Source organism: Mixophyes fleayi, chromosome 6, assembly GCF_038048845.1.
Source record: "Mixophyes fleayi isolate aMixFle1 chromosome 6, aMixFle1.hap1, whole genome shotgun sequence".
Taxonomy (NCBI): Eukaryota; Metazoa; Chordata; class Amphibia; order Anura; family Limnodynastidae; genus Mixophyes; species Mixophyes fleayi.
Genome location: NC_134407.1, coordinates 151,619,595 through 151,642,332, shown reverse-complemented (window position 1 = coordinate 151,642,332; position 22,738 = coordinate 151,619,595). Strand labels below are relative to the sequence as shown.

The following is a 22,738-nucleotide window of genomic DNA, read 5'->3' as shown; positions in this document are numbered from 1 at the left end:
ATTATTGAATTATTGAAACCCTAGGGGTGCCTCGAACTGAGAAAGTTTGGGATCCACTGACTTAGTCTCTTGCTCCATCTAGGCAAAAATGGACAAGAAAATCAATATAAAATACCAGATTTTAGCAATTTTTTACTGTAAGCAACAGTAATGATAAATATAACAATTTTTACATCATGATAAATAGTCCATTAATTAACAGTCGGCTTCTTTCAGGTTCCAATTACAACTCATGGTTCATCTACTGAATACAGGATAAGAGAGAGAACACAATAGTAATTTAAATTATTGGCTTGTAGATGGCTATAGGGATTTAGAAAGTGCCTGAAACTTCCACAGTGTTGTTTCCACATCTTTCAGCGGCAGCCAAATTGTCTCCACAATGATTCTTATGAAGAAACCAGAGGCCACCTCATTGTGCACTATTATCACATAACTTTAATAAAGAATAAGTAAAAAAGCATACTCATGTGTAACATCTTTGTATAAAGCTTATCTGGAACTAGTTAATAATGCCTGGAAGGTCATATGATTTCCTGCAACTGCGGCCTGGCCCTGTGCACAGAGTGTTGAACATGTTAGTTGATTAAACATGGTGCCAGGATTGGTTTAAAGCCGAAACTGCTGGAATGATTCTGCTTCCTGCAGCGCCCTCTGCTGCTTGGTGTCTTATGGCAGGATACAAGAAGACAACAGAGCAATAGTGCTGTATTTTAAGTTCCAATTCTATATATGCTTGTAGTTGATGATGGGGTTGCAGAAAATGCTTGGAGCTTCCATGGATAAATAAATAGTATATTTGTCAGTGGTTCCATATGTTTCGAGGGCAGTGAAGTTATTCCCACAATGATTCCTAGAAATAAACCAGAGACAACCTCAAGGTGCAGTATTGGCACACCCCCATTTCGATACCCAGAATGAATGTCGAAGGTACTCAGAGCCCTATTCTGGCAGCCGGAATTGATATACTCAGAACCATCCATTACGAGTTCCAGAATGGGGCTAAGGTACTCAGACATCCATTCTTGCAAGCAGAATGGATGATTAATTTGCTAAGAGCCCCATTCCAGCAGCCAAAGTGGACATCTAAGGTAATCAGTCTCATTCAGGCACCTGGAATGGATGGCTAACCTCCTTAGAATCCCGTTCTGGCAGCCGGAATGGACAGCTAAGTTATAAAGCTATGATTATATATGCAATATAAAATGTGGAATAGTTGTTCCAGATGTAGGAGATACATATAACAAACACTAATAAAAGCTACACACAGTGCAGAGAACATATCTGTGTAGCAGAACAGAATACGCTATACAGGGAGAAAAAACACAACATGCTTCACTCAAGACACCAAGCAGCAGAGGGCGCTGCAGGAATCAGACTCGTTCCAGCAGTTCCAGCTTTTAACCAATCCTAGCACCACGTTTTAATCATCTAACATGTTCAACACTCTGTGCAGAGGGCCAGCCTGCAGTTACAGGAAATCATATGACCTTCCAGGCATAATTAACTATTTCCAGATATGCTTCATACACAAAATTTTTAATCATCCTTTATTAAAGTTATATGCTAATACTGCAGCATGAGCTTGTCTCTGGTTTCTTTCTAGGAATCATTTTGGGAATAACTTCACTGCCCCCGAAACATATGGAACCACTGACAAATATACTCTTTATTTATTCACAGAAGCTCCAATCATTTTCTGCAGCCCCATCATCAACTACAAGCATATATAGAATTGGAACTTAAAATACTGCGCTATTGCTCTGTTGTCTTCTTGTATCCTGCCATAAGAAAATCAATGTTTAAAAAAAATATTTGTCAATTAAAATCATGGAAGCAGGAGAGACATGGAATATTAGAAGATCAAGCAGTATTTTAGGGGAAACATTGAAGTTTTTCAGTTGAGAGGGTTGATCCAAATGTGATAGTAGGCTGTGGTCTGTGAAGTGATCGTTTATGTCAGGGATACGCCCCTCTAGCTACTCCCTGATTTGATATCTTGTCATATATCCAATAGTCATAAAATATATCGCCTCTATTTTGACAGGAAATCTCTCCTGAACCCCTTTGTCACAAACCGCCCTCTGCGCACTTGTGAGGTGGACGCTCACTGTAAGGGAACACACAGGATTCCAGCCTAAACCTTAACCCACCTCTCTACAGATTTCACTGGTCCCTTCCCAACAGACGCATGCTTCACACCTCTTAACATCTGCCACAAGCTACTAATAAGGCCCATAGCAAACCTGACTTAATCACCCAACTGTGCAAATTATGTGCTCTGGTAGCTAAACAGTTAACTCTTCACACACTATTTTCTAAAGAGTTAATCCAGCCAAGCAAGCTGTGTCCTCTAAACAGACAATGGATTAGTTTAGAGCAATAAGGACAGAACTATTAAATTGTTAGATTTAATATACAAAAGGTACAATGCTTACAGATAATAAAAAAAAAACAGATAAAGATTTGACATACAAATAAAACATTGCAAAAGTACAGCACATCACTTACGTATAATAATCTGTATGCCTGGAGGTAGGCAGAAAAGATGGATAGTACTTCAATTAGATTGATCCCAAAAAAACTGATTATTTGCCCCTTCCCAACACAGGTTTTTTAAGCAAAATGAAATGGGATGGTCTTCACAGGGGCAGTGCTAATGCTTATAGGGGGCAGGGATGTCCCCTGGGTGTCACTATAGTTTTCTCACAAATATTCCAAACGTTTTGACCTTTGGGTAATTCTTCACAGATATATCCCAGAGAGATAACTCCACCTTCAATAAACCGGTCATAATCTTCCACACATTTAAATACCAAACATGATTAAATTAGGACAATGTGACATACCTTTCCCAAAGACATGTGATTATACCTGTTCCCTAATACCGCCAGTACTTGTCATTCACAACCCTGGTGTGATTTCTGCTCCTCAGTATGGAGTGGCACACATATTTCCCAAAATATGAACTATGAAGACATTTTCCTTTGAAGCTCATATTTCTATATACCTGTATAGGCCTTCAAATGCTGCCTTTGGCTGCAAGGATGTCAAGCTGTGACCGGCCCCACAAAGTCTATTCAGGTGTCCAAAAACTAACTTGTGTCAGGATATAGCTCACAGCAGGGGCCCTTTGAAGCTGCTACAGGTGACACTGCTATCTTCTAACACTGGGAAGTGCAGAGCCACTGAATACACACACAGCAAACTTTCTGACTTCACATTTTACACTTTAGTAGCTCAATTTATCAATGGATTCATTTGATATATCATATTTACACTGTAGTTTTGATTCAGGCCTTATTACTCACAATTATATGATGGGTTAACCCTTATAAATAACTGTATGTTCTCTATGTTCACGACAATTTATAAGGGGTGTGCCCGTAAAATCAACTCTTCAAAATTGCATTGATCATGCACAAATCAACCATGTAAGTGCACCTGTAAAATGCACACAATAATACCCCATTCATACTGCACCAAAATCCCGGGTTTTTGCTGGGGCGAGCTCAAACGACCCGGGTCTTGGTGCAGTATGAATGGTACAAGTCAAAAATCCCGGGTCTAAAAACCCGGGTCTTCAACCCGGGATTTATCGAGGGGTAATTCCCGGGTCGGACCCGGGTTGCCTGCACTATGAATGGTGCAACCCGGGTTTTTCAACCCGGGTTGCACAGAAAACAAGCTGATTGGCTGTCTGCCTGTCTCTGGAGGATGATGTCATCGGTGGGAGCCCGTGGAAGAAAAAAAAACCAGTCACCTTTCAATGACATCACCATTTTTCAGCCAATGAAAACTGCTCTGGTGATGACTCCCACAAATTGCCAGGGCACAGACTTGTGCAGTATGAATGGGGTCAACATGGGAAATTCCCGGGTTCGAGGTGCAGTATGAATGGTGTTTCTGAGCTGGGACGCTCCAAGCTCTGGCAAAAACCCGGCTTGAAAAACCCGGGATATTGCCGGGGTGGCAGTATGAAAGTGGTATTACTCACTCTTATGAACGCCTTAAGGTCCTCCTCGGTTACTGACTGCATCTGATTACACATGAGATTGCAATTTCACCATATAAATTACAAGATTGTGCTTCCAACTCCCATGGCGCATAGTCTAACGTGATGCTGGTCTTCACCAGGGACCCCCCCACAAAGAGGTATGGGTTTGACTGTGTGCACCACGCAGGACGCGGCCCCTGCGGTGGCTCTTGAGTGTACTCTGTGTTCTGGGATAAATATCCATCATGGCCCCTTGTTTGACACCGAGCCTTCTACATGTGCTTTACAAGTACAAGAAAGGAGAAATGAGGGTATATTTATTAAACTGCAGTTTTGAGAAAGTGGAGATATTGCCAATAGCAACCAATCGGATTCTAGTTATAATTAATTTAGTACATTCTACAAAATGACAGCTAGAATCCGATTGTTTTATACAGGCAACATCTTAGGAAATATACCCCATGGACATTGGAAGTTGGGGGTGGTTTTGGGACTGGGCTGAAAGTAATCCAGGACTAAGATAACTGCTTACTACTTTAGTATAGAATAAAGCGTTTGACTATCTCAAGCAACCACAATTGGTGCTACAACCCCTTGTTTATCTGTGCAGGAGTAATCCTGATTTCAGTATAAATTTCATACAGTTATTTATAAAGAACTAAGTTTCATGTTTACTTAATAAACAAGCTGAATTAGGAATATTTTTTCTGCCCTCAATCTTCTCATCTACATAAAAGCAGCCATTAGCCATTTTATGTGCTGAAATATTATTCATGAAAAAACAGCCTATAAATTTACTGGAAATCAGTGGCTCGTGAATATTGCTCATGAAGTTCCCTGTGAACACACAGAATTACTGCCTTCATTGTGCTTTCTACTTCAAGCAACAGTCCTACGTGACCTCATGCTCTGATTAGTTCACAGAACTTTGAGTATCTATATACTAGACAGCAAGAAATACTGTGCATTGTTACATGTCACCTACTGTAACATTGACATATGACTTTTAACATTCTCTGCAAATTATCTATGGTGGAAAAGCATTGATGCGTCTATATGACTAAGGCCAATAGAACAATATCAAGAGACCCAATATTATTTTTATTCTGTTTAGGATTTTCTTATAATGCTCAACATAAGAATAAGAGAATACATTTGTAATTTTATTAGAAAAAAATGCTTCTCCTAATTCAACAAAATCCTTTTTGTTGATATGACCGGAAATGAGTCTTCTGAAATGTAGTCAAAAAATATAAAATTAATTCAAATTTGTTTATAGAGCCCACTGAATGTCCAAAAACAAATCTATAGTGAGCTCGATAAACACACAAAGCACATTATAATGACAAAAATCTACCAAAATAAAAACACTCCCTATTATTAAACTGGCTTTCAACACAATAAAAAAAAAAAAAGAAATAGAAACTATTTCAAATATTATAATTTTTTTCAGTAAATAGATTATTTACTTACAGGGTGCAACTGTGCACTAGACAGATGAAAGCTCATTGTTCAATGGTTGCTGTGGGTTATTGCACATTTACACCTTGTTAGTAAATAAATTCAGCATAATTGACATATATATGCATAATATACATATATATATATATATATATATATATATATATATATATATATATATATATATATATATATATTAGGCTCCATGTTGTTAGAAGCCAAACTAAGAATAACCAGGGTACTACACAGTAAGGGTTTATGGGTGCTTCATTGTATATTCTGTAATTTTCACCCTCTCTCGTAGATCTTTTATCCAACAAATTCTTACATATTAGATTGTTACAATGAAAGCCCTTTTTATGTTTTAAATCACAGAGTTAATAAACAGATAATACTATTTACTGCTTGTCCTACAGGAACACAAAAATAAGAAAACTGCTTATAAATTATATTTTAACACAATAATAAATCATTGTGGATGTCACCATCTTACAAATCATTAATATAAATGTTTGGTCAGAGTAATCTCTCTTCTGTAGGCAACTCCATTGGTGGTCAAGTGTTTCTTAAATTTACAGATTTTCAAAATTGTGGGGAGAAGGGTTTACTAGCATGAGCATTAAAAATACTACATGAAAAATTGGCATACATAAAACGTTAATACTATTTGCAAATAGAGTAAAATTCATCAGACTGTAATAGACACTTGTGTGAGAGCGTAAGAAATATACAGATGGATCGAAGTTCTGTCCCATGGGCCAGATTCATTCAATAAATTCCTTTCTTTGATGGTGCTGTTACAGCTCAATCTCCTGCACGTAATAAATACATGAGTGTCTTGTTTAGGAATGTTAAATGCTTGCTTTGGAATCATAGAGGAAATTAATTTTATTCTACAAAAGCATGCAAATAACAATTGTGGTTTGTAAAACTTGAGAAGGAAGCCTGGGACATTCTTCTCAAAGAAGAAAAGACAGTTTATTAAAGTTTTCTGTAACTGTTTACAGTGATGTAAATCATGACATTACATATTGATTAATGAAAATTCTCAGAGGGACATAAAGTGTCACTTCTACCGATGATGAACTCCAAAATGTTGTTGTCTTTGAATCAGACATCAAAACTCCCCATAGAGGACAAATTCAGAACAGAATAATTGAATCACTTTATGTTATTATTCTTAACTTGGGAACAAAGTAAAATTGTTTGATCCAAACATGTATCATAATAAAACCACTTTAGGGTTTGTTACACTGTGTCCAAGTCACAAAGGACCTATCCTGTCATCTCTGTGGTGGTGCAAGATTTTCATAGATTATACTTTAGAAAATTGATACAAGCTATCAGATAATTTATGGTATTTATCAATATCTACACATACACTATCCATTAGTCTTCATGGATTTCTAAAATCACTATACATAATCCATATTAATATATAGAGTTCTCTCCACATAATCCATCATGACGGGTTTTCTAGGCACTTTATACAGAAGATCATTATGACATGCTCTCAATATAATAATAATAATAATAATAATATAATCTAGCACTTGAGATGAGATAGTCTGTGCACAGTCTGTCATATAATCAGCAGTCTGCAAAAACTCGACACAGATCATTCATATAGGCTCACAAATTCTCTATGCTAGAAGTTGTTTCGTCTTGAATCCAAATGATTGTTTGTGAATCAGGCTGATGACCATAACAATTTACATATTTTTAGATGCATTAATATTTTCTATTTATTGAGTGCATTATCGCTAGAATACAATGAATAGGAGTGGAGTGGGTCCGTGCACACAATAAATATAGGGGTATTTAAAATGAAGACAACATCGTTGTATTTAATGTTCTTCTGCAATGTTTACTATTCAGACTTTTTTTTCATTAAGGCTTTTGCACATAATATGAAGGGTTGATAATTTTTATTTTCCATGGTTAGGACACAGCTCCACTCCGCTCCACTCACTGGATTCATTTGTATTAAAAGAGCAGTTCTGTTTCCAAGGACAATGAAAATAAAAAAACCCTGCTTGATTGATATAGAGGCCTAGGTGAAATATATAAATGAAACCAGAAAAGATAAAGCAAGACAAGAACATAGTTATCTGAAACTAAAAAAAGGAAGTAGGTCTTAGATGTTACTACACCATAGGTTTATAAATGGCATAGTTATGAACTCTTATTAGATCTAAAGAACACATTTCATAAACTGCTATATAGCTCAACCTCACTGATAACATTTTTGTAGGATGACTTAAAACAACTATTTCCCCCTTATTATGACTGTTGCAGCTAAAACAAAGTCTAAGAAAGAATCACAATTAGATATATGAAATATTTGACAGCATGAAATTTGCTACTCCCTAAAAGTATGTTGGCTTCTGCCAAGATTAGTGCAATACTTTACAATACGAGGGGTTTGTTGCTTTGCACGTTATTCTTGCAGTACTGAGATGCAGTAAAATATGCTTAATTGGCTCATTTCTGCTTACACCCCTTGGGGTGAATGATCGCTCCTAATTGAATCACCCCCTATGAGTGTACACTGGTATAATATAGGATGCACTGGAGATGTCTGTGGAAGCACTATTATATGATGTGCAGGGTCATTGCTGGTTTTACTGTGTGGCTGGAGATAGGAACACAGGACCCTAGACTAAGGGGCCAATTTGATCTTTTTCTGGCACTGCATACCAGTCATCAATGCTACTATAGGCAAGTGAGTCAGAGTGGTGGGTGAGAGGAAGGAGAGAACAGTAGACAGAAATGAGAACAGGCATGAATAGAAGCAAAATGGGTTTTTGGTTTAAACTTGAAATTAAAAATAAATCACTACTCCAGTATATATGATAACACTAGATTCACACACAACTCTGCTTCCAAGCTTTATAAACAACCCTACACTCACTAACCTGCTTCTTGCTCTTCTGTGTTAATTTAGTGTCTGTTTAATGACTAGCAATGGTTTTTTACTCAATGTTCTAGATACACTTTATACATTATTATTTTCTTGTTTATGCAAAAAGATCCTGGTATAAGGATAAATAAATAAGCTCTAAAAAAATTGTATACTTCCTATACAGTACTCGTTGTAAGAGAATATTCTCTATAATGTGTGCTGCTTTTCTAAATAGTGTGGTAAAATTAAGTCCTGCATCTCAATGAACCTCGAGTGATCCTGGACCTAGTGTTTAACTCAGCCCGATGACATGAGGCAACTGGTATGTCCTTTCTCCTGGTGTAGGCTGGAACCAACATACTGATGAAGATTAGTGGAAATAAGAGGAAGACGGGTAGCTGCCACTGGCTGGGAATCTCCTTCATTATGTTCCGAAGGCTTCTGCCAATTGTATGGCTGAAAAGTTCCAAAGGATGAATAATCAGCCTCCCAATAACAGAGCTGATGGCCTAAAGAGAAGAGAGTAAAAATAAGTGATAAGAGCGTTAGCAAAGAATCCAATAACAGAGTTAGCCCACATTACTGCAACAAGTGTGGTGAAGGAAGTAGATGTGCCAGAAAAGAATCAGAAACTGTCATGGCCTAAGACAATTAGTCACAACACACATTTTTGACTTCTAATGGTTTACATTTGTAGAAAGTAACAGACAGGCCCTGTGAGGACTCCTAAATGTGGGGACTAACAATTTAGTATCAGGGCTCATTGGGGGAAAAAGGCCTATTTATTAAATGAGAATGCTATATATTTAATGCTGGTGGGACAACAACCCAATTATATAATAATGAATAAACCAGGTTTGTCAGCAACAATGAAGCTCTCTTTAATTAGAAAAATATTATAAAAACATAATGAAAAATATATCGACGTACTCAGTGACTACTATTGCAATGAGTGCACATGTGCTCTACACCTAAAAAGATTGGGGATTGATATATGAACCAAACATTGGTTATATATCTATATATTGGTTCACTATATAAATTGTTATAATTTGCACATATGCTACATAACCTATAAAACATACATAGTTAATATATTAAAATCACAAAGTACAATTTATTCACACTGTTTATTAAATTCATTAATAATTCATATAGCGGACTTGCAGATATTTTATTGATATTTTCATGCTGATACAACAATTGTAGCATATTTCACATCACACTTGGTAGTGAATATTGATGTCATAAGTTAAAGGAACTTCAGCAGAGGATGTCCTTATGTTATGATAGAGAGGGTGAATTCAGAAGTAAGGATAGTAGCATCCTTTTAACGTTAATCATTAGTTCTACATTCACTCAATGTCATTGCATAAGACTTTGTCTTGACTGCATGTCAACGGAGGAGTGTCCTGCTTCTTGTGGTGCATGCAGTATTGTAGGTTTGTCTGAAGGTTAAGGAGTTGAAAGAGTCTAAAGAGTAAACACCTCCTTGCATGACGACCACGTACATTCTGGCTGTGGTGGCATGAAAACTGGTGGACCAACGCATAGTAGCGGAACATGCATTAATTTGCCTCCTGACAATTTTACCCTGCCTACTGACACTTTGGCCCCATCTACAACATGAGACCATTTTCAGAATATTTTCCAGTGCCACTTTAAGTTCCGAATTGCTCCCTGCTTGTAAGGCATCTGAAACAACTGTAAATCAGTTGTTTATTTTTCAGATGCCTTCAGAGTATAAAAATATAGAGGGTGAAAAATAATATATATATATATATATATATATATATATATATATATATATATATATATATATATACATACATACACACACACATATACATACACACATCTTAAAGTCAGATTTTGATGAGTTGAAAATATATCCACATCAAAACTGTGGTAAAATTTGCTGCACCATGCTACACCCCAAATTTTAACGTTAGGGTTAAAAAGTTAATCTTAATATTTATGAGATGCACAACATTATTTAATGGTTGCAGTGTGTTCTTATTTGTGGTTGAACAGATGAGAATAATATTAAAATATGTATAATTACAACACGATCATTCTTGTATTCAGCATGTTTCCACTCCACTGAAAAATAATTTTGTGTAAACAAAATCATTTTACTGGGTAGTACAATTTACTAGAACACTATCTCAGATTTAAATAGGAATTCTGCCTGAAATCACCTGTTGATAACACAGTATACAAGGAAGGCAGCATCTTTTAAAAATAAGAGGATTTCTAGAATATGGCTAAATGCTTTAAATTTAAATGGTTAAGGAAGAGATGCTTTTCACAGAAAGGGTGACAGCTCAGTAGAATAGTTGTGGTTTGGAGTCATGCCAATAAAGAATTCAAGTATGCATGGGACAACCATTTCGCTATTGTTAAGATTTAAAGCTAAAATTTAACAATAAATAAATAAAACAAAGCACAAACACACGAAACATGGAAGACTAAATGAAAATATAGGTATTTTCCTGTTATCAAATTCTCTTTTCATGCTTTTAATTTAACTGATTATTGAGAAGACCTGACCTTCCTTCTTCAGCAACATATGTAAACATGAAAGAAGAAAAAAAAAAAAAATCAGTACAGCATAGAGTTTGTTTCCAAAACAGATGTTGCTAAGGAAGGCCATTTATTCACAACCAATCAGCAGCAGTGTATTTTTGTTACTTAAAGTGGTGAACAATTATTTCATATATTTATTGGTTCAGGGTTATGGAGCTGCCATTTAGAGTATTGCTTTCCCTTTTTATTTCCCTTGATTGATTTTATAAAAAATATTAAGAATAGTTTTCTCTTGGATTTATTATCAAAATTACTTTTTGGTGCGAGAACAGTTATGTGATAATGATATTTTGATAGTTTTCCTGTTTTAATGGATGGAGATAGATTCTTTTGAAATTAATAGTTTGTAAGAATAATTAGAAAATAATTAGATTACTTAATAAATATTTCTTGATTGAAAGGGTCAAGTGTTACAAATGTATTTTCAGATAAGCAAACATGTTCAATTTCTATTTTCATATGATTGTTCAGCTATCTAATATATCAATTAAAAAAAGAAATTATTCACAATGTTTGTTCTAGATATAAAACTAAGTTATGGTCCATCTAATATAACTAGCTATATTAGCAGCTAATATTAATATATCCGCTAATGTGTTTTACAATTTACAAAATGCATATCTGTAAATAAAAAACACAGATTAAACTCGTTTTAGATCAGGTTTTAACAGATCTCTCTATGTGAGTGGTTTTTATCAATGAAATCCGGTATCAATAGAGGAGCAGTGTCTAATTACATGTGGAGAAGGGGACAATGTAGCTCATTGTAAATATGTATATAGTTTATTGGTGATGTGGAAATGAGCTTGCTATTCATTGTCCTTGTCCTTAAAGTGAAGCCAGGGGGTTATGGGTAGGGATCAGGTTGCAAGATACTGGAGGGGGGAAACTAATTAGTGTCCATTGTTCTCAAAACACTAGTTCAGACAGGCCATCTAGCAGGGTAGGTTCTGTGGAAGGACAGCTCGTCTCGACTCCCCTCTCCAAACCCCCCCTAGTCCAGCAATGACCAATGTTTTACAAGGTTAGGCCCAGGGGTGTGCCCAGAGAGGGGAAAGCTCTGTGTAAATTAGACCATAGCCCATAGATATAAGGAGCCTCTCCAGGGGGAAGGGGGAGCAATGTGTTTATTCTGTAATTTGATTGCTGGAAGGTGCAAGGTCTGGTTTTGAGCTGTTGTTCTCTACATATGAGTCCACATATGCAGCTGAGAGAGATCCATGGGTCATCAAGTCTGGACAGCCAGGTGACTGTAACTCCTTAAGCTAGTGGGGTAAGGGACAGATGATGTGGTCAATCTGTATGGCATTTATTTACTGTGAGTACATAATATTCTAGTATTTTTATTACAATAAATGTTTTGCTTTACTTTCTAACTGCATTTGCCTGATTGACTAATAAGAACCTTAGAAGGTACTGGGTAGGCTTAGGAAGGCATCCGTGTGTGGCCAACCAGAGTGAAGTGGGTAGAACTTGGCCAGAAAACCCGGTATCTTCACAGTATGTATAGGTTAAACTATTAAAATATTCTTAATGTATTTTGCTGCAATTTGCTATTAAATCTGATTTGTGCTTTGGAACCACATTGATCACATCGGACAATATTTATTGGTGACAGTAGACAGGGACATAAAAATTTGGGGGCTCATCAGCGATGCCACACTACACATCAATTCGCAAAACCTACGGATTTCAGTTTACCAACAGGGTGGAGATGCGTCATAAACAGGTGAGAAAGCAAATAGTTCTATGCCTTTTGTCATCCAGTGTTGCTAAACCAAATATCACCTTTGTGTGATCTAAGGGGTGCTGGCGAGAAAAAAAAGTTTATTTTTTATGTCATTTTGCGATTAAAAGGTGGTTTGTTTGCATAGCATGCACATATGTTTCCCTGTACATTTGGCACATTTTACTGATAGATATTGCTGTTGCATTTTATAGTGAAAAGAATTGCTAAAACCTCTGAGAAGTTATTACCAACATTTGGAAAAAGTATTTTATGTACAGAAAACAAAGGTGTATGTAAATTGTGAATTGTGTGATTGTGAAAGTACAGGTTAAGGACAAAGGCTATTGTTAAGGAAACAGAATAAAATAACCTTTGAGACATTTTTTTGAGAAAACGGTATGAAATTGACATTGAGGTAAGTATACAAGCTATACGTTGAAATCAGATGTTTTCATCATAATCCCAATTGTAATCGTAGAGTGTGCAAATAATTAGTACCTGTAAGATGTGCATACACACCGTGATTGTGAAATTGTGGATAGTGGGAGGAAATTCGCTGGAAAGGCTCATGTTAATCAATATTTAGTGCTACCAGTTGTAAAATACTCAGCAGGAACTTCACTGGAAAGGCGGAGTATTGTTTAGTGCTGCAAAGCTTTGAGAAATCCGCTTCCATATGGGCACTAAACATTGATATTTCTGTTCTCCTAGTTAAAAGTGACTGGGTTAGGGACCTCGTTACCTGGCATTTGCGTGAATTGTTTAATGGCACACAGTGGAGAAGAAGGACACAGCTTATAGAATTCGTCCATGACCACAAAAAAAAATCTCTAGCGGGAGTTTTGTGCTGCAAAATGTTGAGGATTCCGTTTCCAATTAGGCACTAAACAAACGTGTGAGATGGCCAATGTAAGCGCAATACAGGTTAAGCATGGACCTATAGGGTTGGAGAAGTATATTATGAGTGGAAAATATGGTGTGTACACAATAGCGTACTGTGATAAATGGGTTAAAATGACTGATGAATGTGTGAAACCCTTTCCTAAAGTTAGTAGTTTTGATACAGAGGTATTGAGTACTAATGAGATAAAAAAATTTGATAAAATCACTAAAACTGAGAATCAAACACACTGACTGTTAAAACTGTGGCAACAGGATGGGAGTATGTGGCATGAGAGAGCATGCGCAGTGAAAGATAGCGTGGCGAAGCACAGAGAAGCGAGCGCAAGTGTGCCCCCACCACCATATGCAGATGGGGAAAAGTATAACAGATACTAAAAATAACATAAGTAACTTATATCCCATATTGAGTGATATATAAGGTAATGTTTCTGAAGATGATGATGAACCCACTGTTGTTTCAGCCATTGCCCATGCGATTAATATACAATAAGTGTCCTGTAGACAAGGAAAGGGAGCAGTCCCACCAACAGGGACAGTGGCTGAAACCAGTGAGATTGATGTAGAAATCAATAGGCAGGGGGACATCCATTGTACTGAAACAGTGTTCCCAGCGATTAGTCCTGAATGTAGTGATTTAGTGGGCTTACATCCAGTCCATACAATAGCAGTTCCTAATGGGAAATCAGACAAAGATGGTGTAGTTCCCATAAGACATGTAGCAATGCATTGTCCATGGACTAGCTCTGAGCTGCACTCAATTATGTCTGATTTCCCAGTCCCAAAGAAAGATTTGGCCAAATGTCAGAAATGTGTTAAAGATTTGGGTAATGCTCATGAGCCAACTAATAAAGATTGGCGAGTGGTGTTGAGAACCTGTCTTCCTCCTAATACTGATATACAAAATTTTATCAAGGATTGTATATTGGAGGAAGATTTCTTAACAATGAAGATAATCAAACCAATATAAAACATATAACCATTCAAGTGGGTGTATACTTTCCAGTAGTAGTAAACTGGAGTAACATTTTCACTATTAGACAAAAGGATGGTGAACCTGCATCACATTATTTTTTTCAGAGTCCCGACAGCAATGATCCAAATACACTAGGTTATCAGACATAAAAGATGATGTGCATCACAGGGAAGTAGCTGTTACAGTATTAATGGATGGCCTCAGGGAAAATCTAAAAACCAGGGTACAAACCTCTTTACCTAATTGGAGAGGAATCACAGTACATGCCCTTACAGAATCTGCTGTAGAACATGATAAAAATATATGTAATATTAAGGAGGTGCAGAGTGAGAGATTAATGATGGTAAGTATCCAGGCACTAAACGGACTAGATACACAACAACAGACTCACGACACATATTATGGGGAACGAAAATGGCAGGAGACAGTGAGGTGCTTCAGATGTTCTAAAGAGGGACATGTAGCAAGGAACTGTAGGGAGTGAACAGATAGAGGAGAACAGGGGGACAATAGAAGATTTGGACCACCTAGAAGAGTCACATAGATACCAACAAAGAAGAGATACACCTGTCTCTGAGGTTTCCCATCAGTTGCCCGCACACATTATAGCAGCAAATGCTTTGCATGAGAAGAATAACCATCACTAGTGGTTAGGTCATACCTGTATCCTACAACCAGTTAGATTAATTGAAAATCTTAAGGAAGAACCCAAAGTGACAGTTGATGTATCTTGTGTAAAACAAACCTTTCTTGTTGATACAGGGGCGGCCAGGTCAGCGATAACTTCTCCCTTAAGTTTACAGTTTAGTAACAAAACTATTCCAACTATGGGCATAACGGGAAGAGTGCAACATTATCCTTTTACTAAATCTGCGGAAAACCCAGCATACCAAGAATTAATTTCTCTTGGGTGCAGTGGCTCCTACTAACTTACTAAGCAGAGATTATGCAAAATGGGATGTGTTATTTACTGTACCCCAGATGGTGTATTTCTGGATATTCCAGGAAAGATTACTCATGAGGTGCAAGATATACTAGACACCCCACATAGGCTAATGATGCACTCTACTGTTCTAGATCAATGTCCAGCTCAGGTAGAGGAAATGTTAATCACAAATACCGGGTTCCTTATGGACCAAAGAAGGACAAGACACTGGATTGATGGCAAATATAGCCACCATAATGTTTCATCTAAAAAGTAGCAGGCAAGCTGCAAAAACACCACAATACCCATTAAAACCAAAGGTGGAATTATGGATTTATCCCGTGATTGAAAAGCTGCTGCTACAAGGAATTTTAATTCCTACATCTAGCACAGCCAACAGTCCAATTTTCCCAGTGAAGAAGAATGGGAAAGGGCTACAGTTTAGTTCAAGATTTAAGGGGAGAGCCAATTCCCTGCAGTGCCCAATCCAGCTGTCATCCTCATGCAGATTCCTCCATCTGCCAGTCATTTCACAGTATTTGATCTCTGTTCTGCATTCTTTTCTGTTCCTCTTCTTCCTGACTGTCAGTACCTCTATGCTTTCTCTTATAAGGGAGTACAATATATATGGACAAGAATTCACAAGAATTCCCCAGGGGTTTATTGACAGCCCCAGTATTTTCTCCCAGGCCTTGCATAACTTGTTTGCAATCCTTCCAACAAAGCAATGGGTTTGTCCTAATTCAATATGTTGACGAATTGTTGCTGTGTTCTGATTCATTTATGTCAGTGTCTGATACTAAATTGTTGTTGCTTCATCTCTCACAGACAGGACACAAGGTTGCAAAGAATATATTGCAGCCATGTCAGACGAAAGTCAAATACTTGGGACACTGTCTCACCTAGGGGCTAACAGACAGGATTCAGGCCATACAAGACATGACACTGCCGCAGAAACATGGTGTCGCTAGCAGAGCGGTAGCATACTACAGTGCATAACTGGACACTAGCAAGATCTCGTCCTACGTGTTTAAGAAGTGTAGCAGCGACTGTTCTTCTGGTGAGAGCTGTCATGAGCTGTCGCGGCTCTGGGCACCGCCGCGACTCGCTTCCTCTTCTGGCCCAGTCATTTCCGGTTTATCCCGACCGTTGCCTGGGCAAAGGTCGGGATGCTCTTTGTGTGTTAGACATATGCATAATTGTATGGAATATTTGAACCAGACTTTTACTGCAAGACCTGATATGCATGACAACCCCTTAGAAAATGTAGATTTTTACGTTTTACATGGATGGGAGCTGACCGACACAGAAGAACTATGTACCGGCCATGCTGTCGTAGATGACGAGGGTGTTATAGAAGCTGAACCCCTTGGTCCATCTCATTAAGCCCAAGTGCCCGAACTCATGGCATTGGGAAGAGCATGTAAGGTGGCAGAGGGTAAATCAGCTAATGTATGTACTGACTAGGTCTGTCTTTGAAATGCAACATTTGTGTTCCCTACAGGAAAGGGCGGTCTGGAAGGCGAAGGGATGGTGTCAAGTGTCCTCTGGACTCTGGAGAGATGGACAAGGTAGGCCTGTGGCTCCCAGAGCATATTTTCCAGGCCTAGCTGAGGCAGCACACAGTCTGACTCATCTGGGTAAAGAAGGTACGTGTAAGCTGGTAAGAGCATACTGGTGTGCTCCAGGCTTTTCATCTCCAGCTAGTAGGATGGCAATGTCTTGTCTTACTTGTTTGAGGAAAATTGTTGGAAAGACTTTACCAATGGAGCTATCCCATATCCCTCCTACAGAGGGACTTTTCCAGGCAATTCAAATTGACTTCATCCAATTACCACCTTGCAGGAAATATGTATTAGTGTGTACTGATGTATTTTCTAACTGGTAGAGGCATTTCCAGCTGCCACTAATACTGCTGTTTCCACTGCTGAAAATATTGTCCAGGAATTTGCGTGCAGATATGGTATCCCTAGAATTAAAGAACGTGGTATCTGCACTTCAATTCCTGAACAATATTTTCAGCAGTGAAAACAGCAGGAAGGTAGAAAGGGTAAATGGTACCATTAAGAACAAATTGAGTAAGGTAATGGCTGAAACTGGATTTGCGTGGCCGGAAGTTTTTCCACAAGTTCTCCATTGCATTAGCCACTTCATTATTAGAATGCAATAATGAAGTGGCTGTTCAATATCTCATAAAGATGAGCAAACAGCTAAGACAGCAACAACAGAACCTCAAAATACGGTCACCTGGTATGCTGCACAATAGCTGTCACAATGTTGAACCTGGGGAATATGTCATGATCCGCAAAAACAGACAGATGGGAAGGCTCGTACCAAGTGTTGATGACCAGCACCACATCTCTGAAAGTAGCAGAAAGTGACACTTGGATCCATTTCACCCACTGCAGAAAAGTCAACAATCTGGAGAAGGTTCAAGATAAAGCTAAGGCTGACACCACAAATCTGTCACTCATGTATCTCTCCTGGGAGACGTGTAAGACTGCAGTTACTAACACTTGAGCCAAGACTATTATCCCATCATGGAGTGGCGGTTTTTCAATTCTTCTTTTTCCAGTGTTTTTCTTATTTTTATTCTGTCCAGGATATTCTATTTTTGTGATGGTGGACCAATGATAGATACTGGATCAGGTAGTGATACTCATGAGGTGAAGACAGAGGAGAATTTGTTAAAACAATCAATACAGCCTATTGCATTATTCAATTGAGGGGTTAAGCTCGGAGACAGTGTGAGGAGCTATTGTATGAAAAATATTGTATCTGTAAGTACTGTGACCCTCTAATTGAAGAGAAGTGCATCCAGCGATGACAGTCCAGTAGTAATTTGGATTTGGGTGGGCATCAATTTGTTGATTAACATTCTTTGGTGGGTAAGGTCTTAAACCAAATCAAATGCTGAGTGTGCTCTCCGGTGCCTCAGGGACAAAATAATGTAGGACTAGTACCGTTCTCGCTAAGCGTCTCTTAGGTTCTCGAATTACCGGGGGGAGGGAGGGGAAAACAATAGAAGGGAGATATAAAACCACTTGGTCCCCTAGCTTGAAACTTTGCCAATACTCAGTAGATTGGTCATTGCCATACTTGAATTTTTCACATGCAAAGAAATTTGAGAATTGGAAAGCTGGGCTGAATAGCTCGCCACACAAGTATTAATGGGAGACTCGCTAAAATACCGATAACCAGAAATACTGAAGGGTATCATAGAAGAGGACATGTCAACAAACATAAGAGTATTAATTGGAAATGTTCCTCTGGGCTATTGTTTGAATGTTATACATGCTGAAACTTGCCTCGAACAAATGGTAACGCTAGGGGAATTTTACCAAGACTTTGAGCAATATTATAACCAATCGTACTGTGCCTTATATCCTTCCAGATGATGTATATTATATTTGTGGGAGAAGGACTTAAACATGGCTAACTCCGAGTTCCAAAGGTGTATATTTCCTATGCAAATTGGTCCCTGAGAGTATGATACTAACACATGATGAAATGACTGATCTCCATCAAACAACATCACCTCCATACCTACACACAGTATGAACACCGTGGCAAAATAAATATGATTCCAGGTGAAGAACCTGTAGCTACAAAGTTAATTACTGAAAATACAAGATTCCAAATCATGGTCACATTAAACCCCACCAAGACCACTCAGGGAACTCTAAATTTTAAGTACATACAAGACCTGGCAAAATTAATTGACAATATCACAGAGATGTATGATGACACCTTGAGGTATACGGGTACGGAGCTACAAGCTTATAAGAAGGAGTTTGTTCACTATAGATTAGTGTTAAATTTGCTTACATGTATTACTGGCAGATACAGTATGTCATTAGCTACCCAATTTGCTGTTAAGTGTTGCACTTACATCACCAATAATACAGATGACACTAAAGATATAATTGACCAGAAAATGGATGAGATCCTACACTTAAAATGGGAATTCCTGAAGACCCATAAATCTTCACTGTATGAAATAGGAGAAAAAATAGCAGGATGGTTCTCTTGGTTGAACCCAGCAAAATAGTTCTCAGGTCTAGGGGAATGGGTACAAGAATTCATTGCTAGCATAGGTAAGCTTCATATCCTTATAGTCGGTGGGCCTGATTCATTAAGGAACTTAGGCAAGAAATTGAGTAAGTTTTCTTACTAGTTTTCTGTACAAAACCATGTTGCAATGCCAGGGGTGCAAATAAGTTTATTATTTTACACAAGTTAAATACTGTCTGCTTTATCATGCAGTACACAAATATCAACTTCGGTGTACAAATAAGCTATCAAGTATTTGTGTGCTACATGAAAAATCAGGCAGTATTTAACTTATGTGCAAAATAATAACTAATTTGCACCCCTTGCATTGTAACATGGTTTTGTCTAGAAAACGTACTTAATTTCTCGCCTAAGTTCTTAATGAATCAGGCCCGGTGTCTTTATAGTAATTGGCTTATGTGTCAGATGTGTTCCTACTGTGTTGAAGTGTGGAAAACATTCGATTGAGGTGAATTCTGAAAATGATAACATGATGGTAGTGAGAAGTACAGGTACCACAGTAAATGAATAATTGCATTACAATCCTGAGATAGAAAGTATAACTAGATGATTGTTTTGTGCATTATCACAGGGTTGCTTGTCGAAGTCGAAATAATTGGCTAAATTGATTAATATTGGTTTACTGTGCAATTGCGATTACTACGCTACATGATACCGGTGTTAATAACGCAATCGAATTGGTAAACAGCAAATACACATACATTAACACCTACATTTGTAAATAGGACACATTTATTAAAGTTCCAACCCACATTCATTTATTACTACATGAATTAGAGATTATTTCTACATAGATAAAACTACAGCAAAGTTATTTATAGTTCAGGTCCTCAGAAATGTATGGAGTTTGGTCTCATATTAATCCATATTTTACCAACAGAAATCCGGTATCAACAGAGGAGCGATCGCACATAGCAATGAGATTAATACTCAAAAGCACTTTGTTTATGAGTCAGTTTAAACTGGTCTTTCGGTGGGAAGACACATATGCAACAGTTGGAGTGAGTTGCCCCCACCTTTGGAAAGAGGATCAATTGAACTGACCTATGACCAGCCTTCTACTGGATCATCATAAACCCTGGAACAAAGAAGAACTTTCTTAGTGTAATCTGTGTATACTTGTGAAATCAACATTGTTTTTTTCTAAACCAAACTGTATATAAGCTGGCCTCTGTTACAGGAACAGTCTCTTTGTCAACAGACATCATCTTTGACATCTGTTCCTGGATCCAGGAAGCGCAGCGTATCTATCGGTTATACTTTGTAACATTCTTAATGTATTTTGCTGAATTTTGCTATTAAATCTCGTTTGTGCTTTGGAACCACATTGAACGCATCAGACAATATTTATTGGCGACGATAGACATGGATATAACATAATAAAGGAGCATAATGAGAAAAGGATTTCTGCTCACCGACATATTGAGACTAGTTTGTGGATATCAAATACATACCATGATACAATTTATAAATGTTTTTATTTTATTTCGATCTACCGATTGCACATATTGCTAATGAATATTTATGAGAGGATTTTATGATTGAACAATATGATGCGCCAGGATGATTTTCACGATTGTTACAATTCTCTTGTTTAACATTATATTTATTGCTTCTTACAATATTATATAAGCAAGAATTATGTTGTGCTATTTTCAATCAGATTACTGTTCATTACAATGGTATCTGGTGATCCCCCATTGGTTTGCTCTTGTTGGCAGCATGTTGTTGATGGACAACACACTTTATGAAATAAGTTCTTTTGACAACCTACCTTGCTCTTGTCAACCCAGTTTTTCAGACTGACGGGTGTAATATAGTGCTGTTTTTTTTATTAATATTGTTTATTGGCAAACCATTAGAAAAACACATGGATCCAAGTACAATCATTTAGTACAAGCAGGGAGTAATAACAAAACAGTGCACACATCAGATTCACCAATCCACCAAAAAGTCACTGTATCTGCACACAGGAGTGATGCTAGGATATGCATTTTTGCTACAATGGAAAAGGTAATATCAGTTTGTGATACACCACCCAGGGCTCCCAGACTTTGCAAAATGATTTTGAAGAGTTTTTAATGAAACATATCATGTATGCAAGTGTACTATAACTATTGAACATTGCTTGGTCGAAGGTATTGAAAGGGATTTACAGTAAGCTGCATGATAGGTGGCTGCAGAGATTAAGTTTCAAATTAACTTCATTTGGTGGTGAGAGGTCAAGGGGAATGGAGCCAGAAGGTGGAAGGACTGCACTGAGTATGAGGTGACTTATCCAAAATTGTGTGACTTTTGGTTATTCCTACCAGATGTGTATGAGGGAACCTTTTTGGCTGCAGGCTCTTCAACACCTGTTTGGGATTGAATGATAGAGTTTGTGTAGTACCACAAAAATTATGGATTTAATAGAATATTTCCCTTGGAGTGTTGATTACTAAGAAGTTACTAGATCACTAAAAAACAAAACAAAACGTCCCAAAACACTCCACCTGCCATCCATGACCTGAGAAGATGATAAACAAAACTTGAGAGGAAGGGAGATAGGGGGCAATGCTCGGAGGAGTAATACTACATTGATAGAGAAAACATAAAAATCACGTGTACAACTTTACTACTGGGGGTTGGCAATGTTTCAAGAGCCAGCGGAGAGAAGTGAGAGTTGGGACTTTGATGATCACTGCTTTAATAGTTGTTCACACTTTGTTAAAGGGTGGGGCATGGGTTGTTTCTTTTCTTAGGGAGAGGAAAGACAAAACATATCCCAATGTATTTTCCTAGCTACCCTGGCTAGTAATAGCAGCTAAAGTTGGTTATAGCTACGACTGTCTAATGAGCATGTTATCATTCAGCATTAAAAAGCATCAAGCTGTGATTATATTGCAGCAGGACTACAACAGAGGCATCCTGCACCATTACAAATCAATTACACTTGGCTCTTTATTAGGTACAAAACCATAGGAGAGTGGGTGTTGCACAAAGACAAATTGCAGGGGTGACTTCAGATGAAAAAGACTTTACTCGTCACAAGAAAATTTGCATGGATTCTATATGAAACCCTACACCAAGGTGGGAAGGGTTGAGTAGTTTTGGAACAGGGGTCATTAATATCAATTGCAAATAAAATAGTGCTTTAATGATTTCAGTAACACCCTTTTGTTACACAGAATAAAGTGACCTCT

At 37.6% G+C, this 22,738-nt stretch overlaps 1 protein-coding gene across 1 annotated transcript in view; it reads right to left on the bottom strand.

Moving 5' to 3' along the window:
* Positions 1–6,328: 6,328 nt before the first annotated feature.
* Positions 6,329–22,738, bottom strand: part of LOC142160429 (chloride channel CLIC-like protein 1) — a 284,558-nt gene continuing 268,148 nt past the window's right edge. Inside the window, exon 4 of the mRNA XM_075215316.1 lies at positions 6,329–8,872. Coding sequence (XP_075071417.1) covers positions 8,609–8,872 — 264 coding nt within the window. The 3' untranslated portion in view covers positions 6,329–8,608. The remainder of the gene's footprint in view (positions 8,873–22,738) is intronic.